Consider the following 15,054-nt stretch of genomic DNA (forward strand, 5'->3'; position numbering starts at 1 on the left):
AGTGATATTGGATATAATTTTCTTTCTCTGTTTTACTCCTACTTTGGATATCAGGACCATATTTTAAAGAATAAAGTAGAGTTCTGAAAGGTACCTCCTTTCTCAATTATTGAGAAATGTTTACAATAGATATTATTCTTTACCTTTAAGAGCTTGATAGAATTCATTTATAAATTTATAAATCATTCTGGCTTAGGGTTTTCCCCCATTTTGATAGTTTGTTATAGCTTATCATAAGATCACAGGATTATAGATTTAGAACTAGAATAAACTTTAGATACTGCAAGTCTGATTCCCTCATTTTACAGATGAGGAAACAAGGACAGAAAGTTGAAGTGCATTCTCCAGGGTCACGTGGCTAATAGTATCTGAGGTGGGGTTTGAACCTAACTCTTCCTGACTCTTAGTCCTATGTTCTACTATACCATACTACTTCTCAATGAATTTGTTCAATTTCTCTTTATGAAATTGGCTTGACTTCTCTATTTCTCATTTTACTAATTTTGGCATTTTATATTTTTATAAGTAATCATCTACTTCTTTTAAGTTTTCAGTTCTGTTTTAATATAATAGTATACAGTAGATTCAGATAATTTAATGCCCTCTCTGTTCATACTGAATTTGCTTTGTTCGTTGTTTGCTTTGGTAATATGCTTTCCTCTCTTTTTGTTCAAATTAACTAATGGTTTATCAATTTTGTTAACTCTTTTAAAACCCCCCCCACAAAACTTTAATCCCCAATGGATATGAGTAAGCATTTCTCAAAGGAAGAAATTCAAACTATCAACAGCCTTATGGAAAAAATGCTTCAAATCACTATTACAGAAATGAACATTAAACATCCCTGAGGTTTCACTTTATACCATTCAGATTGGCAAAAAAGAAAAGAAAATGACAACTGTTAAAAAGGTTGAAGGAAAACAGGTACACTAATAGACTACTGATGGAACTGTAAATTGGTCCAACTATTCTAAAAAGCAATTTGAAACTATATCCAAACTAAACCTTGCATACCTTTTGATTCACAGATACCGCTACTCAGACTATAACCTATAATCCAAATAGATTAAAGAAAAGGACCCATTCGTAACACCAATAACAATAATAGCTAGCATTTCACAAAACATCTTACATAATACTATCTCATTTAATCCTCATAACAACCTTATGAGCTAAGTTCTTTTACAGATAAGAAAAACTTTGAGTGGATTTTTTTGCCTAGCGTCATAGAGACACAAGTATCTGAGGCAGAATTCAGTCAGGCAGGTCCAAGATTACAGTTAATGCCAGGTTTTTAGAATGACCTTAGAGACCCAGTCCAGCAATAGCTAAGACAAAAATGAATTCAGCACCTAGGCCAAATTCAAATGCTATATACATTTAGAAGTGAACCCAATAGGACAAATGTTGCAGAAACTGTATACTTTGAGTCCACTCTTCTCAGAAAGTGAAATGGTTTAAAGAAGAGTTAGTTATAAGCCACCCTACTCTGTACTCCTGTTCTTACTGTATCTTTTCAGTAACTGATGTTACTTGGTTAAACTAAACTCAGGAGTGATCATTGTTGCTAACAGTGTGTATGGGAGAAGGAGGGAGAGGCTGGGGGAAGACACATTGGAATGGAGGAATTGAGCTTATAGCATTAAGAAGATACTCCAGGGGGCAGCTAGGTGGCGCAGTGGATAAAGCACTGGATTCAGGAGTACCTGAGTTCAAATCCGACCTCAGACACTTGACACTTACTAGCTGTGTGACTGTGGGCAAGTCACTTAACCCCCATTGCCCTGCAAAAAAAAAAAAGAATATATTCCAACTCTTCAAGGATACTCCTAGAATTCTGAGGGGTAGCTATAGCTGACTTAGCTCTGAAGAGTAAGTTCAGAGCCTTCACAACATATGTTTACACATTCTTTACTCCACATCCATTATACAATAAGGTAAAGTTCCACACAATATTTGCTTCCTCCTCTGCCCTATTAAATATTGGTAAATATGTATGTCACCTACTTCTCCCTTTCCCATCTTTTTTACTCTCAGAAATATTCATTCATGAAGGATGAAGTATATTGGTATAGAAGTTACTCTTTATCTTAAAATGATAGGGTACAGTCTTGCTCCATGCCCTTACATTCACCATTTGTCCATTTGGTCCATGACTCTTCAGAGCTATCAGCTATACCTCCCCGCCCCGCCCCCCACACCTGGATGCCTATGGGGGGGGGGCCCTATATATCCCTCTCCTGGAGTAGGAGGTTGTTGGAGAACCCAGAAGGCTCTCTGTTGCCCCTCTGACTGAGTTCCCCCTCCCCATACTTGGGCCATGGTCACTGAAGCAGCAACAGATTCCAGAGACAATACTTGGCCGGTCTCCCAGGGTCCGAAGAATCAGCTGTACAAACCTTGCTCTGTTAAGGCCTAGAACAAGTTCTGACATGTCAAGGCTGAAAGGTTGAAAAATTACTCTTATTCTCTAGAATTATTCTTGCAGAGACTTTATTTGATTACTTTGTGGTTTTTTACTTTAAATACTGGGCTATCCCGAATAACAAATCGCACACGGTAAATCACACATAATGTGGTGCTGATGTGTCAATGATTAATAGTGTCCTATCCTCAACCACTGTCAAGGGATTGAACCTGAGACCCCAAAAGGAGGTAGCCGTGGGAATCATGAGTCTTGCTGGAAGAAAGATTCTCCTAAGATGCTCATTTATTTCCAAAATGACACCTGTTCTGGGGCTCCCGTCACACCCCACCCCCTCTATAGGGATGCATCAAAGTCCCTTCTATCATTACTTCTTTTAGGGTGAGAGGTACTTCCTACTCTTTCCATTCAGGTTTCTGCTCTTAAGAGTATTCTCCCCCATGGCCTCCCGGCAGGCAGAGAGAAAAGAAACTTCTTCCTTTTCCCTTACATCTCTCCTCACCATGCATGTACATCCTCTGCTCACCTTCTGCAGTGAGGAGCTAAAAGTCAGTACTCTTCTTGGATAGTGTATATGTATGGGTGTGGTAGTGCTGGTGAAGGACACTCAAATGAGGTCAGTTTAACAATCCACAGATTAAAAAAGATAATGAATGCTTAGACTATGACATGTTATTTTAGGGGCAGCTAATGAAATTGGTCTATAAGTATGTATCTTGAACAGGCACGGCAGATAGACAAGCTCAGGCCAGTGTTGAACAGGAGGAAAAGAACAGACTAGACCGCATTTTGGAAATCACATAATACTTTGAATTATCCCAATCTGCTCCCTGACAAAAAAAACCACATTTTTCTTTTCTTTTTTTTTTTTTTTTTAAGTGAGGCATTTGGGGTTAAGTGACTTGCCCAGGGTCACACAGCTAGTAAGTGTTAAGTGTCTGAGGCCAGATTTGAACTCAGGTACTCCTGACTCCAGGGCCGGTGCTCTATCCACTGCGCCACCTAGCTGCCCCAAAACCGCATTTTTCAATCCCAATATTATCTCATGTTTCTATATAGCTACAAATTGCCCACAAGTTCTAAAACAATAAAAATTCCAAGTGACTAAAGTATTAGAGAGGTGCCTGAGGGAGATAAGTAGGTTTCAGCATATTACCAACTATGATTTGGGTACAAGACATGGCATAAAGATTGCTCATATAATGAGAATGAGACCCAAAGGTAAGGCATTAGTGCAATTGAGTAGATCATCTATAATTAATAGAAAGATATTGACAAACAAACACAAAAAGAATGGATAAGTTTTGCTATGCAAAAAAGTGCTCATATTGAGTATTACACTGAATTATAATTTCCCAAACAATGATTTCAAAAATGCCTCACCAAAAAAAAAATTATTTAAAAAAAATTATCATTAGTGAGATGTCAACAGATGAGATATTTAAGATACTTTAGCATACACACATATCCAAATTATAAGAAACCACCAAGGCTCCAGAAACTGTATGTGTGTGTGTGTGTGTGTGTGTGTGTGTGTGTAACTTTGGTTAAGGTCAATCAGTCAACGAGTATTAATTAAACATCTTATCAGTCAATAATCAATTATTAACCCACTATATGCTAGGCACTATGCTAAGCACTGGGGATACAAAGAGAGGCAAAGGACAGTTCCTCCCTCAAGGAGCTCACAATCTAGTGGGAGAAACACGCAAACAAAAAATACAAAGCAAGATATATATGTGATAAATGGGAAATAATTACCAGAGGAAAGGCACTAGAATTAAGAGGCTGAAAAAGGCTTCCTGTAGAAGGTGGGATTTGAGTGGTGACTTGGAGGAAGCCAGGAAAGTCAGTAGGCAGAGATGAAGAGAGATAAAATTCCAGGGAACGGCCAAAGAAAAAATGCATGAAGCTAAGAAAAGGAGTGTCTTGTCTGTGGAAAAGCAATGAAGTCGGTGTCATTGGATCAAAGAGTACATGCTGAGACACAGGGTATACAAAGACTGAAAAGGTAGGGGGGCTGAGTTAGGAAGGGTTTTGAATGCCAAATAGAATATTTTGTATTTGATCCTGGAGGTAATAGGAGTATACTGAGTAATGAGGTGACATGGTCAGACATGTTCTTTAGGAAAATCACTTTAGTGGCTAAATCAAGGAAGGACTAGAGTGGAAAGAGATTTGAGGCAGGCAAAACCACAGGGCTATTACAATAATCCAGGAATGAAGTGAAAAGGGCCTGTACTAGAGTGGTAACGATGTCAGAAGAGGGAAGAGGACATATTTGAAAGATGTAAAGGGGAATCCACAAGCCTTGACAACAGATTCAATATGGGGGGTGAGAGACAGTGAAGAGTCCAAGATGACTCCTATGCTGCAAGCCTGAAGGACTATGAGGAGGATGTTGCAAAAGGTGAGGAAGGTTTAGGGGAAAAGATGAATTCTGTTTTGGACATGGTGAATTTAAGATGGCTACTAGACATCCAGTTGGAGCTGTCTGAAGATGTGAGATTGGAGCTTTGTGGAGAGCAAGACAGAAGAGTCAGATCTGGTCAGCATCAGCGTAGTGATAGTAATTAAATCTATAGGAGATGATGAACTCAACAAGTGAAATAGTATAGAGAGAAAAAAAGAGAGCCAGGGCAGAACCCTGTGGAATAGCGATTATCTTCCAGGTCTATGGTAGATACTGGGGATAAAAACACAAAGAATGAAACCATCCTCAAATAACCCCTTTTTGAGAGACTGGAAATAATTCATTTTCCTCTACACCACAGCTTCCCCAAACTTTACCCTTTCTTTTATCTTATAATAAATGAATCGATCAATAAGCATTGAAGTGCTTACTATGAGGCAGGCACTGTGCTAAGCACTGACAATACTGAAAGGCAAAACAAGATCCTCATCCTCAAGACCATATTCTAAGAGAGAAGAAAGCAAATAACTCTGGACATCCAAGACGTATGTGGTGTAGGTACTAGCAGCGGAAAAAGCCTCTAGCGGAAGGTGGGATTTGAGCTGAGTCTTAAAGGAGGCCAGGAAACTAATAGGCAGAGGTGAAGGCGCAGAGTATTCTAAGCATGGGAGAGAAGGCACAGAAAGGACTTCTTTCTGAAAAATTCCCTCAACTCATAATTTAGTTTTATACCAAAGATTTAATATGTTTGTTTTATGGTAAATTAAATTCATTCCTAAATATATGAAAAGGCCTTTTTTTTTTTTTTTTTGCGGGGCAATGGGGGTTAAGTGATTTGCTCAGGGTCACACAGCTGATAAGTGTCAAGTGTCTGAGGCCAGATTTGAACTCAGGTACTCCTGAATCCAGGGCTGGTGCTTTATCCACTGTGCCACCTAGCTGCCCCCTGAAAAAGCCTATTTACCAAAAAAAAAAAATGAAGGCAATCTAATATTTAAAAATCTGATTTGTACTTCACTTTACAGGTAGAATGTGATTATGTACAGCAAAAAAGTATTCCCTTTTTCTTATATGGTAATATATGTTTGGCTTCCCCTCCCCTCTTCAAGCAAACTGGGTTATTCTTAAGAAGTGACTTGTAACAATATAGACTTCTGGCTGGCCAGTTATCAAAAGACCCAGCTGTGGCTGCCAATCAACTTTAGCCTGATTGAGCAAATTGAGTAACATAGAAGCCAGCTGTCACAAACTATTTATAATGTGAAACTGGGCTGGGAGTCAAAACATTTTCCCCATGTTTTTTTCTTCATTCCTTTTTCTCTTCCCTCTTCTCTGCCTCTCTTTGCTTCCATATTCTCCTTCCTGCTTTCCTCCTTCCTGACACCTCACTCTTTCTTTTATACATTCAGTAAGCATTTATTAAGTATTACTATTTGTCAGTTACTGTGCTAGGTATGAGGCTCTGTGGATAAAAATATAAATTTGGAATAGTTCCTGCCTTCAAGGAGCTCATATTCTATTGGGAGAAACAATACATATATATAAGCACAGATAAAAGATATACAAGGTAATGGGATGGGGAAGGGGAGAAGACACAAGTACCTGGTAGGGATAGGGTTACAGAGGTTTCACTGTTTTATAGAACACAAGATCCTATAAGGCCAGAGGTTAGGGGGAGAATGCATCCAGGCATAGGGAATTTTCAATACAAAGACAGGAGTTGTGTGTATTGTGTGAGGAACAGAAAGAAGGCCAGTTTGTCTAGACCACAAAGTACATGAAAGAGAGTAATGTATAAATAAGACTAGAAAGGTAGTTTGGGGCCAGGCTGTGAAAGGCTTAGGCCAAAGAGGAGTTTCTATTTGCTCCTGCTTCATTGGTTGTTGTCTTTTGTTCTCGAATATGATCAAAATGACATCATTATGTGTCCAACTGTAGCGGGTCAGACTATGATGAGTTTGGAATGCTCTACCACAGGTTGGGCACAAGTAATCCATGTAATTATTTGATCCTAGAGGCAATAGAGAGCTACTTGAGCTTGAACAGGTGCAACAGCATGGTGTGGTAGGCTGTGGCCAAGCCTGTACACATTACCTGAGACAGCTAGAGAGTAGATTGGATAAAGCATTGGGCATGGAGTCAGAAAGACCTAAATTCAAATCTGACTGCAGACACTTAGTAGATGTGTGACTCTGGGCAAGTCACTCATCTTCTGTATCCCTCAGTATGCCCAACTGTAAAATGAGATTAACATACCTACCTCTCAGAGTTGTTGATCAAATGAGATGATATTGTAAAGTGCTTACCACAGTGCCTGGAACATAGAAAGCACTTAATAAATACTTATTTCCTTCCTTCCTTCATTACCTGGATTTAATCTGAACCTCAGATGCAGAAAGAATTTCAAGGGAGAAGTGGAGGAGCTAAGATTACAAGCTATGTGAGAACTAGAGGATGCTACTAGGCAGCAGAGGTGTTTCCTGCATAACTGAAAGCTTTGTACTGGTCAAGTAGCCCCTGGCCTTCCCATTAATAGATACAAAGCACCTCCCAAGGAGCACACAATGCTACTCTCACCTGGTACACTCTACTCCCACCCCAAGTCTTGTAAGAGAAAACAGGAAACAAGAAAAGGCCACAGCACTAGGACAGAATCAGAACTGACAACCTCACAAACTACACAAATATTTTGGAGTTCTTTGCTTGTGTTGGGTCAGTCATTCATATCATTCCACTACCTGAGATTAGGATGGCTGGATAGTTGCCCATGGCACATGGTCATGGCTGAATTTGAGAAAAATCACTCTGGCAAATGTGTGGAAGATGAATTGGAAAGGAAAAGGAACTGAAACAGGGAGGCCAATTAGACTATTATCTTAGATAAGCTTATATAGAATATGACCAAAATCATGATTCAACGTTAATTGAGACAGCTAGGTAGCACAGTGGATAAAGTGTGGGACCTGGAGTCAGAAAGATTTTTGGAATGCATCCCCTGCTCGCTCGCTCGCTCTCTCTCTCTCTCTCTCTCTCTCTCTCTCTCTCTCTCTCTTGACTTTAAGCAAGGGGGTAGATGGGATTTCTCTCTCTCCTCTACTCCCCCCAAAGGTGGCATATAAGAACATGTATTTATATAGGTAGACCTGAGACATTAAGTCCCTGGCTGCCACTTCTACTTTCTTTCTCCTTCCTTGAGTACAGATCCCTGAACAACAATCCTGAGAAATGGATTTATAGCCTTCTTACCTTGTTAGTCCAAGAGGTCTCAAGTGACATTACACAATGGGAAAAGATTTTTCAAACTGTACCACTTCCCAGAGAAAAGCACTACTCTGAGAACCCTGCAACAGAAAGACTAGAGAGCCAAAGTTATTGACTGATTGAGCAAGAGATATGAACCTTGTGAAAAGCTTGGACAGTACAGATCCTAGTTAAATATAAAATAGGAGTCCCAGATATTTTAGCAATCCCACAAAGTTACCTTTACCTTTCCAGAGGTGTGTCATGAGTATAGCGAACTCTTTTGAGATGTTTTATGACCTGTAATAACTGATCTTCTTTTGGGGAGGGGGGTGTAGGGTGTGTTCAAGGAAGACTAGTATGGTGTGAGGGCTGCCAATCCCCTTTCAGTGCTACTGTCCACCTGATTCACCCAACTCTCACCTGTGTCTCCAAGAAGCTACAGCATGTGCAGTGGCCACCCCCCAGTAAACCGTTTTAACAGACAGGCTAAACCAGGCTGAGGGTAACCAAGGAGTCTCAAACCTATTAATGAGTTAGGGGGGTATCTACCCCAAGCATGTTAAGACTTCCACTGGTGCGCAGGCGGACTCTGTCCCTGCCCCCGGTTTGGAATTGGCCAGTCGTCCTCGCACCTAGGCAAGGGGAAGTGAGCTAGAGCTGTAGCTGTGAGGGCGCCCCTCTAATGTCCTCTGGACGGGTTAACCTTGGCCAGAGTCCCCCCAACTTTAAAGCCATGGCCTTTTCCTGTATTCTGGGACTGGGCCAAGGGGTGGTACTGAAGCCCATACAACTAAAACCATGGGGGCTTCGAGAATTTGCTTTTTGTTTTTCTCTCTACAAAATCAGGAGGCAATGAAAAGGAAAAACAAAAGAAGTCTAAAACGCAACAGCCACCACAAAAGACTGAAAATGCTGAGCTATTTGATAATACTACATACAAGAACCTTCAACACCATAACTACAACACTTACACCTTCTTGGATTTTAACCTGGATCTTTTGAAATTTAGGTTGCCTCAGCCATCCTCAGGATGAAGAGTCACCTAGACACTGAGTGTAAAGTTAAAAGAAAACTTTCAAGTTTCTCTGTGATTCAACTTGTTGCTGTATTTTCTCCTCCATAAATAAAGCCAATTCAATGGGGAAAAAAAAGACTTCCACTGGTGGAATGAGTGGCTGAGAATCATTTGTTCCAATGGCCATGAAGATGGATGAAGCAAGGGCTGCAGCACATTTAGATCTTAGTTAGACATCAAAGAAACCAAGGTCATCTCAAGACATCACCAGTCATCTTAACTTTATTTTGCCAGTAGACTTTGATGACTCTGGAAGAGAGAGTGAGGCCGACAACTTCGTGCAACTTTACATTACTTAAATCCAATTTATGCTTGAATCAAAAAGACATCATTGGGGGCAGCTAGATGGTGCAGTGGATAGAGCACCGGCCCTGGATCCAGGAGTACCTGAGTTCAAATCCGGCCTCAGACACTTGACACTTACTAGCTGTGTGACCCTGGGAAAGTCACTTAACCCCAATTTTTACCTATCTCAAAGTTCTGTGGCAACAGGCAAGTGATAAAGCAGCAGGTACAGATACACTGGGAGCTGTAGCCACAAACCCTACACACAGGCAGCCCATGTCACAGGGTCATCTTCTCAATGGAAGCAGCAGTAGAATTTGACAGCCCCCTGAGTGTCTAAGCAACCTTTTTTTTAAAGACCTGGCTGTCTGAGCAGCCTTTTTTAAAGACTGCACTACTTACTTCATAGTAAGGGGCTTGAAAAGGTGCCCTTGTCTGCTCCATTCAACCCTGGCCTGTGGTTGAAACACAAAAAAATGTACAAACACTTTTGCAGAGATGATTCCACTCACTATCTGTACAAAGAATGTGCATACGCTTATAGACAACACAAAATCCAGTAATCTGAAAGATGAACAGCTCTTGTTGCTAAAGAGCTCAGCAGGTATCAAATCCAAATAGCATCCCTAAGTGAAACAAGGCTGGCAAATAAAGGCCCACTTACAAAGTCAGAGCCTGGAGTGGTCTCAGTGAAGGGGAGAACTGTGAAGCTGGCATAGGTTTTGTAATCAAAAAGTAATCTAGTCAGGGGCAGCTAGGTGGCGCAGTGGATATGGATAGAGCGCCGGCCCTGGAGTCAGGAGGACCTGAGTTCAAATGTGACCTCAGACACTTAATACTTACTAGCTGTGTGACCCTAGGCAAGTCACTTAACCCCAATTGCCTCACCAAAAAAAAAAGTAATCTAGTCAACAAGCTTGTATGCCTAACAAAGGGAGTCAAAAACAGACTTGTGACAATGTAACTGCCACTTGCAGGAAAGCACTATGCCACCATCATCAGTGCACATGCTCTCAACCATAATGAACCCTGATTAGGTTCAAGAAAAATTTTATGAAGACCCAGAGAGCCTCATTATCAATGTGCTGAAAGAGGATAAGCTTATAATTCTGGGTGATTTTAATGCTAGAGTAGGCACAGACTGCAGACAAGGCAGGGAATCCCTGGGAGGAATGGAGTTGGAAACAGGAACAGCAATGGGTACTTACTACTGAAGACTTGTGAATTTCATGACCTCATCACCAACACTGTCTTCCATTTACCTAAACACAATAAAACTTCATGGATGCACCCACGAAGCAAACACTGGCACTTAACAGACTAATGTCATTGTAAGATAAAGAGACAGGATAAAAAGGTGATGAGGGCAATGTGCAGAGTGCTGGACTGCACTAAATGTTCACATTCAACAAAAGTGACAGCCAAAGGAAAGACTACTACCAGAAGACTTCACATCAACAGATTAGAGCACTTCTCCAAGCACTAACAATTCATTGCTAACTTGGAAAGTTGAGCCAACACATAGTTGGCAACAGTGAAACAGAGATCTGGTGTACAGCACTGCATTTATTGACCTGGGCCAGAACACTCACAAACATCAAGATTGGTTTGATGAAAACAGTGGGGAAATTCAGAAGCTGATAAACAAAAACCGAGAACTCCACAGGATTTACCAGCGGGATAATTCATCAGTCTCCAAGAAGGCAATATTTAACTCCATCAAAAATAAAGTGCAAGCAAAGCTTAGAGAGATGCAGGATTCTTGGCTCAGTAAGAAGGTAGATGAAATTGACTTATATGCTGATGGTAACAATCCAAAGCACTTTTATGATACCCTGAAGGCTATTTATGGGCCAAAGACCTATGGTGCATCTCAACTACTTAGTGGTGATAAAACCACATTTATTACTGATAAAGACATGATCCTAGAGAGATGGGCTCAACACTTCCATAGCTTTTTTTTCCCCCCAGGGCAAAAAAAAAGTCACTTAAGTGACTTGCCCAGGGTTACATAGCTAGTAAGTATCTGAATCTGAATTTGAACTTAGGTCCTCCTGAATCCAGGACCGGCACTTTATCTACTGTACCACCTAGCTGCCCCCACTTCCATAGCTTTTTTTTTTTTTTGGTGAGGCAATGGGGGTTAAGTGACTTGCCCAGGATCACACAGCTAGTAAGTGTCAAGTGTCTGAGGTCGGATTTGAACTCAGGTCCTCCAGACTCCAGGGCTGGTGCTTTATACACTGTGCCACCTAGCTGCCCCTCCATAGTTTTTCAACAGACTATCATCAACCAATGCTGAAGCCAATGTCTTTGAAAGCCATTAGGCTCATTTTCTGGGGCAAAGTATCTGGTGCTGATTCTATTTCAGCTGAGATTTACAAGGCAGGGGATACACTGCTTACACAAAAGTTGACTGAAATTTTCTGGACTATATGGCAAGAGGAGTTTATCCTCCAGGACTTCAAGGATCCTCCATTGTCCATCTCTATAAAGATAAAGGAAATAGACTGTCCTTTAATAATCCCAGGTTTTTGGGGGAGGGGGGAGGCATGTCTCCTCAATTATTGCTGGCAAGATTCTTGCCAGAGTCCTCCTTAATAGAATTATGCTTTACCTGGAAGACAGTCATCTACCTGAGAGCCAGTGTGGCTTCAGAAAGGGCTATGGAACTGTCAATATGGTGTTTGCTACCCAACAACTCCAGGAGAAATGCCAGGAGCAGAACAGACACAACATTCATTGGTCTGACCAAGGCCTTTGATACTGTCAGTCATGACAGCTTGTGGAAAATTATGTCAAAATTTGGTTGCCCAGAGAAGTTCATCTGTATTGTAGATCAACTTCATGATGGCATGCTTGCTCGGGTTCTGGATAACGGATAATGCTCTCTAGCTTTCCCAGTCACCAAAGGAGTGAAGCAAGGCTGTGCATTGCTCCCATGCTTTTTAGCCTGATGTTTTCAGCAGTGTTGTCAGATGCCTTCAATGAGGATGAAGATGACATCAAGGTCAACTACTGCACTGATGGCAGCAATATCCCAAGACTAAAGTGGAGGGAGAGTTAGTGCACAACTTTTTGTTCACTGATGATTGTTCATTCAATGTAGCTTGAAGCTGTGATGCAACAAAGTATGAATCATTTTTCTGCTAATTATGCTCATTTTGGCCTAACAATTAATACCAAGAAAACAGTTTCTCCACCAGCCAGCATCACACCATCCATACATGGGAATTGTCAGTTTCAGCAAATAAGAGAAATTTGTAATGTTGTGAATGAGTTAATTCACCTTCATAGTATACTTTCCAGGGATGTACATGTACATGTACATGATGAGGTTGACAGATGCATTGTCAGAGGTAGCTCAGTGTTTGGGAGGCTCCAAAAGAAAGTGTGGGAGAGAAGAGGTATTTGGCTGCCTACCAAACTCAAGGTCTACAGAGCTATCGTTCTGACCTCGTTGTATGCCTGTGAAACGGGGACAGTATGCCAGCAGCATGCCAGGAAACTTAACCAATTCTATTTGAATTGTCTTAGGAAGATTCTAAAGATCACCTAGCAAGATAAGGTACCAGACACAGGTACTTTCTTGAACTAAACTGCCAAGCATTCAGACTCTCCTGCAGAGAGTATGCCACCAATGAGCTGGATATGTTGTTTGAATGCCAAACATATGGTTGCTTAAAAGACCATTTTACAGAGAACTCACAAAAGGCAGGCACTCACATGGAGGTCAGAAGAAGTGATACAAGGGCAGCTAGGTGGCACAGTGGATAAAGCACTGGCCCTGGATTCATGAGGACCTGAGTTCAAGTCCAGCCTCAGACACTTGACACTAGCTGTGTGACCCTGGGCAAGTCACTTAACCCCCACTGCCCCAGAAAAAAAAAATACACACACACACACAAAAGAAGGAGAAGTGATACAAGGACACTCTCAAGGTCTCTCAGAAAAAACTTTGGTATAGATTGTGAGACATGGGAGGCATTGGCACAGGACTGCCTAACATGGTGTGCCTGCATCAAAGAAGGTGCTGTGCTCTGTAAGAAAAACAACTGCAGTAGTTCAAAAGAAGTGTGAGATGTGCAAATTTAGAAACATCTCTATCCCAAATTATCACACAGACTATTTGTGCCTGACTTGTGGTAGAGCCTTCCAAACTTGTATTGGTCTGATCAGCCATAGTCAGATACTCTGTACCTTGACTCCAACAAAATGATGTATGTCATTTTGGTCCTCTTTAAGAACAAAGAACAACAACCAATGAACATTCTTTGGGATCTTTTTAATTTTTTCAAATTCAATTTTATTTTATTTTTAGTTCCAGATTCCTTGCTCCTTCTACCCATTCCCTACCCATTGAGAAGGCATGAAATGATCTTCTGAATGTTTAAGCATTTTCTGTGGTAGAGGAAATTAACAATACTAACCTAACACCCAAACAGCGCCTTTTCTAGAAGGGATCCAGTTTGCTTTTGGAGAGACCTAAGATATGTATACCCTGCCTAAGATCTTTAGAGATTCCTCCAATTATTTTCAGGGTGAGGGCAATGAACCAGAGAAAAAGAGTAATACCCATCTTTGGGGTCAGGCTTCCTCAGGATAAACCCCCTTCAAGTAAGTACAACTCAGGAAAGGGGTTCCTTGGCCATAAGACCTTTTGGTAAATCACATGAACACTCCTGACGCTGCTGTCTCTGACTTTATCACTGTCAACATTATCAAGTGCCACCATTTGTGCCACTTTACTTCATGCTAGGTCTATCACTTACCTTCAATAAGATACTGATGGCACATGCCATGCCAACTGCACCACATCCAACAATGGTGACCTTATTTTGAGGAGATGTCTCTTCTTTAAAAAAATTCTCAATTAGCATTTCTTTGACTGATGCCATTTTGTAAATCTAAAAGGGAGATTTCAAACAGTTTTACAGTATAAGTTAAATAGTATCAGTAAATTGTCACCAACATTTTAAACTTTTATTAACCATCCAACATATTAATCTGAATAACTGTTTAAAGCCTATGATGGGGGCAGCTAGGTGGTGCAGTGGATAGAGCACTGGCCCTGGATTCAGGAGGACCTGAATTCAAATCCGGCCTCAGACACTTGACACTTACTAGCTGTGTGACCCTGGGCAAGTCACTTAACCCCTATTGCCTCACCAAAAAATTAAATTTAAAAAGCCTATGATGTCCAACGGTATAAAAAAATCCCAGATATCCAAAGATATAAGGAAGAACAAAACAACGGACAAATAAGCAAAACAAGGGAAGATAACCGTGTCAGAGGGCAAACTGGTTTGTAGTCAATTAGAAGACAGCTATGAGTCTATTCATCTTTTCTCTGAAAATTTTACTTTAATAGTCCTCAAATTCTTCCCCTCTACCTTCCTCATCCTTCCCACTGCAACCACCCCAGAATAATGATAACAAGTCTCCTAACTCTTGCTTTTTACACTCCATTCTTCACAAAACTGCCAAGTGATCTCCTTAACATCCTGCTCTGGTTCCACTCAAAAATTTCCCACTGCCTAACAAAGAAAAAAGATTTTAGGAGCACAAGTGTGGCACTCAAGGGTCCCACTCTCCAGCATCAACCTATCTTTC

General features: G+C 40.9%; 1 protein-coding gene across 2 annotated transcripts in view; it reads right to left on the reverse strand.

Moving 5' to 3' along the window:
- Positions 1-14,348, reverse strand: part of LOC122731142 (L-lactate dehydrogenase A chain-like) — a 38,155-nt gene extending 23,807 nt beyond the window's left edge. Inside the window, exon 1 of one of the 2 annotated variants that reach the window (XM_043971042.1) lies at positions 14,214-14,348. In XM_043971042.1, the coding sequence (XP_043826977.1) occupies positions 14,214-14,339 (126 nt within the window). In that variant the 5' untranslated portion in view covers positions 14,340-14,348. The remainder of the gene's footprint in view (positions 1-14,213) is intronic. The other variant, XM_043971041.1, reaches the window with a different exon arrangement.
- Between the last annotated feature and the right edge of the window lie 706 nt (positions 14,349-15,054).

The sequence above is a fragment of the Dromiciops gliroides genome, chromosome 6 (genome assembly GCF_019393635.1).
Source record: "Dromiciops gliroides isolate mDroGli1 chromosome 6, mDroGli1.pri, whole genome shotgun sequence".
Lineage (NCBI taxonomy): Eukaryota > Metazoa > Chordata > Mammalia > Microbiotheria > Microbiotheriidae > Dromiciops > Dromiciops gliroides.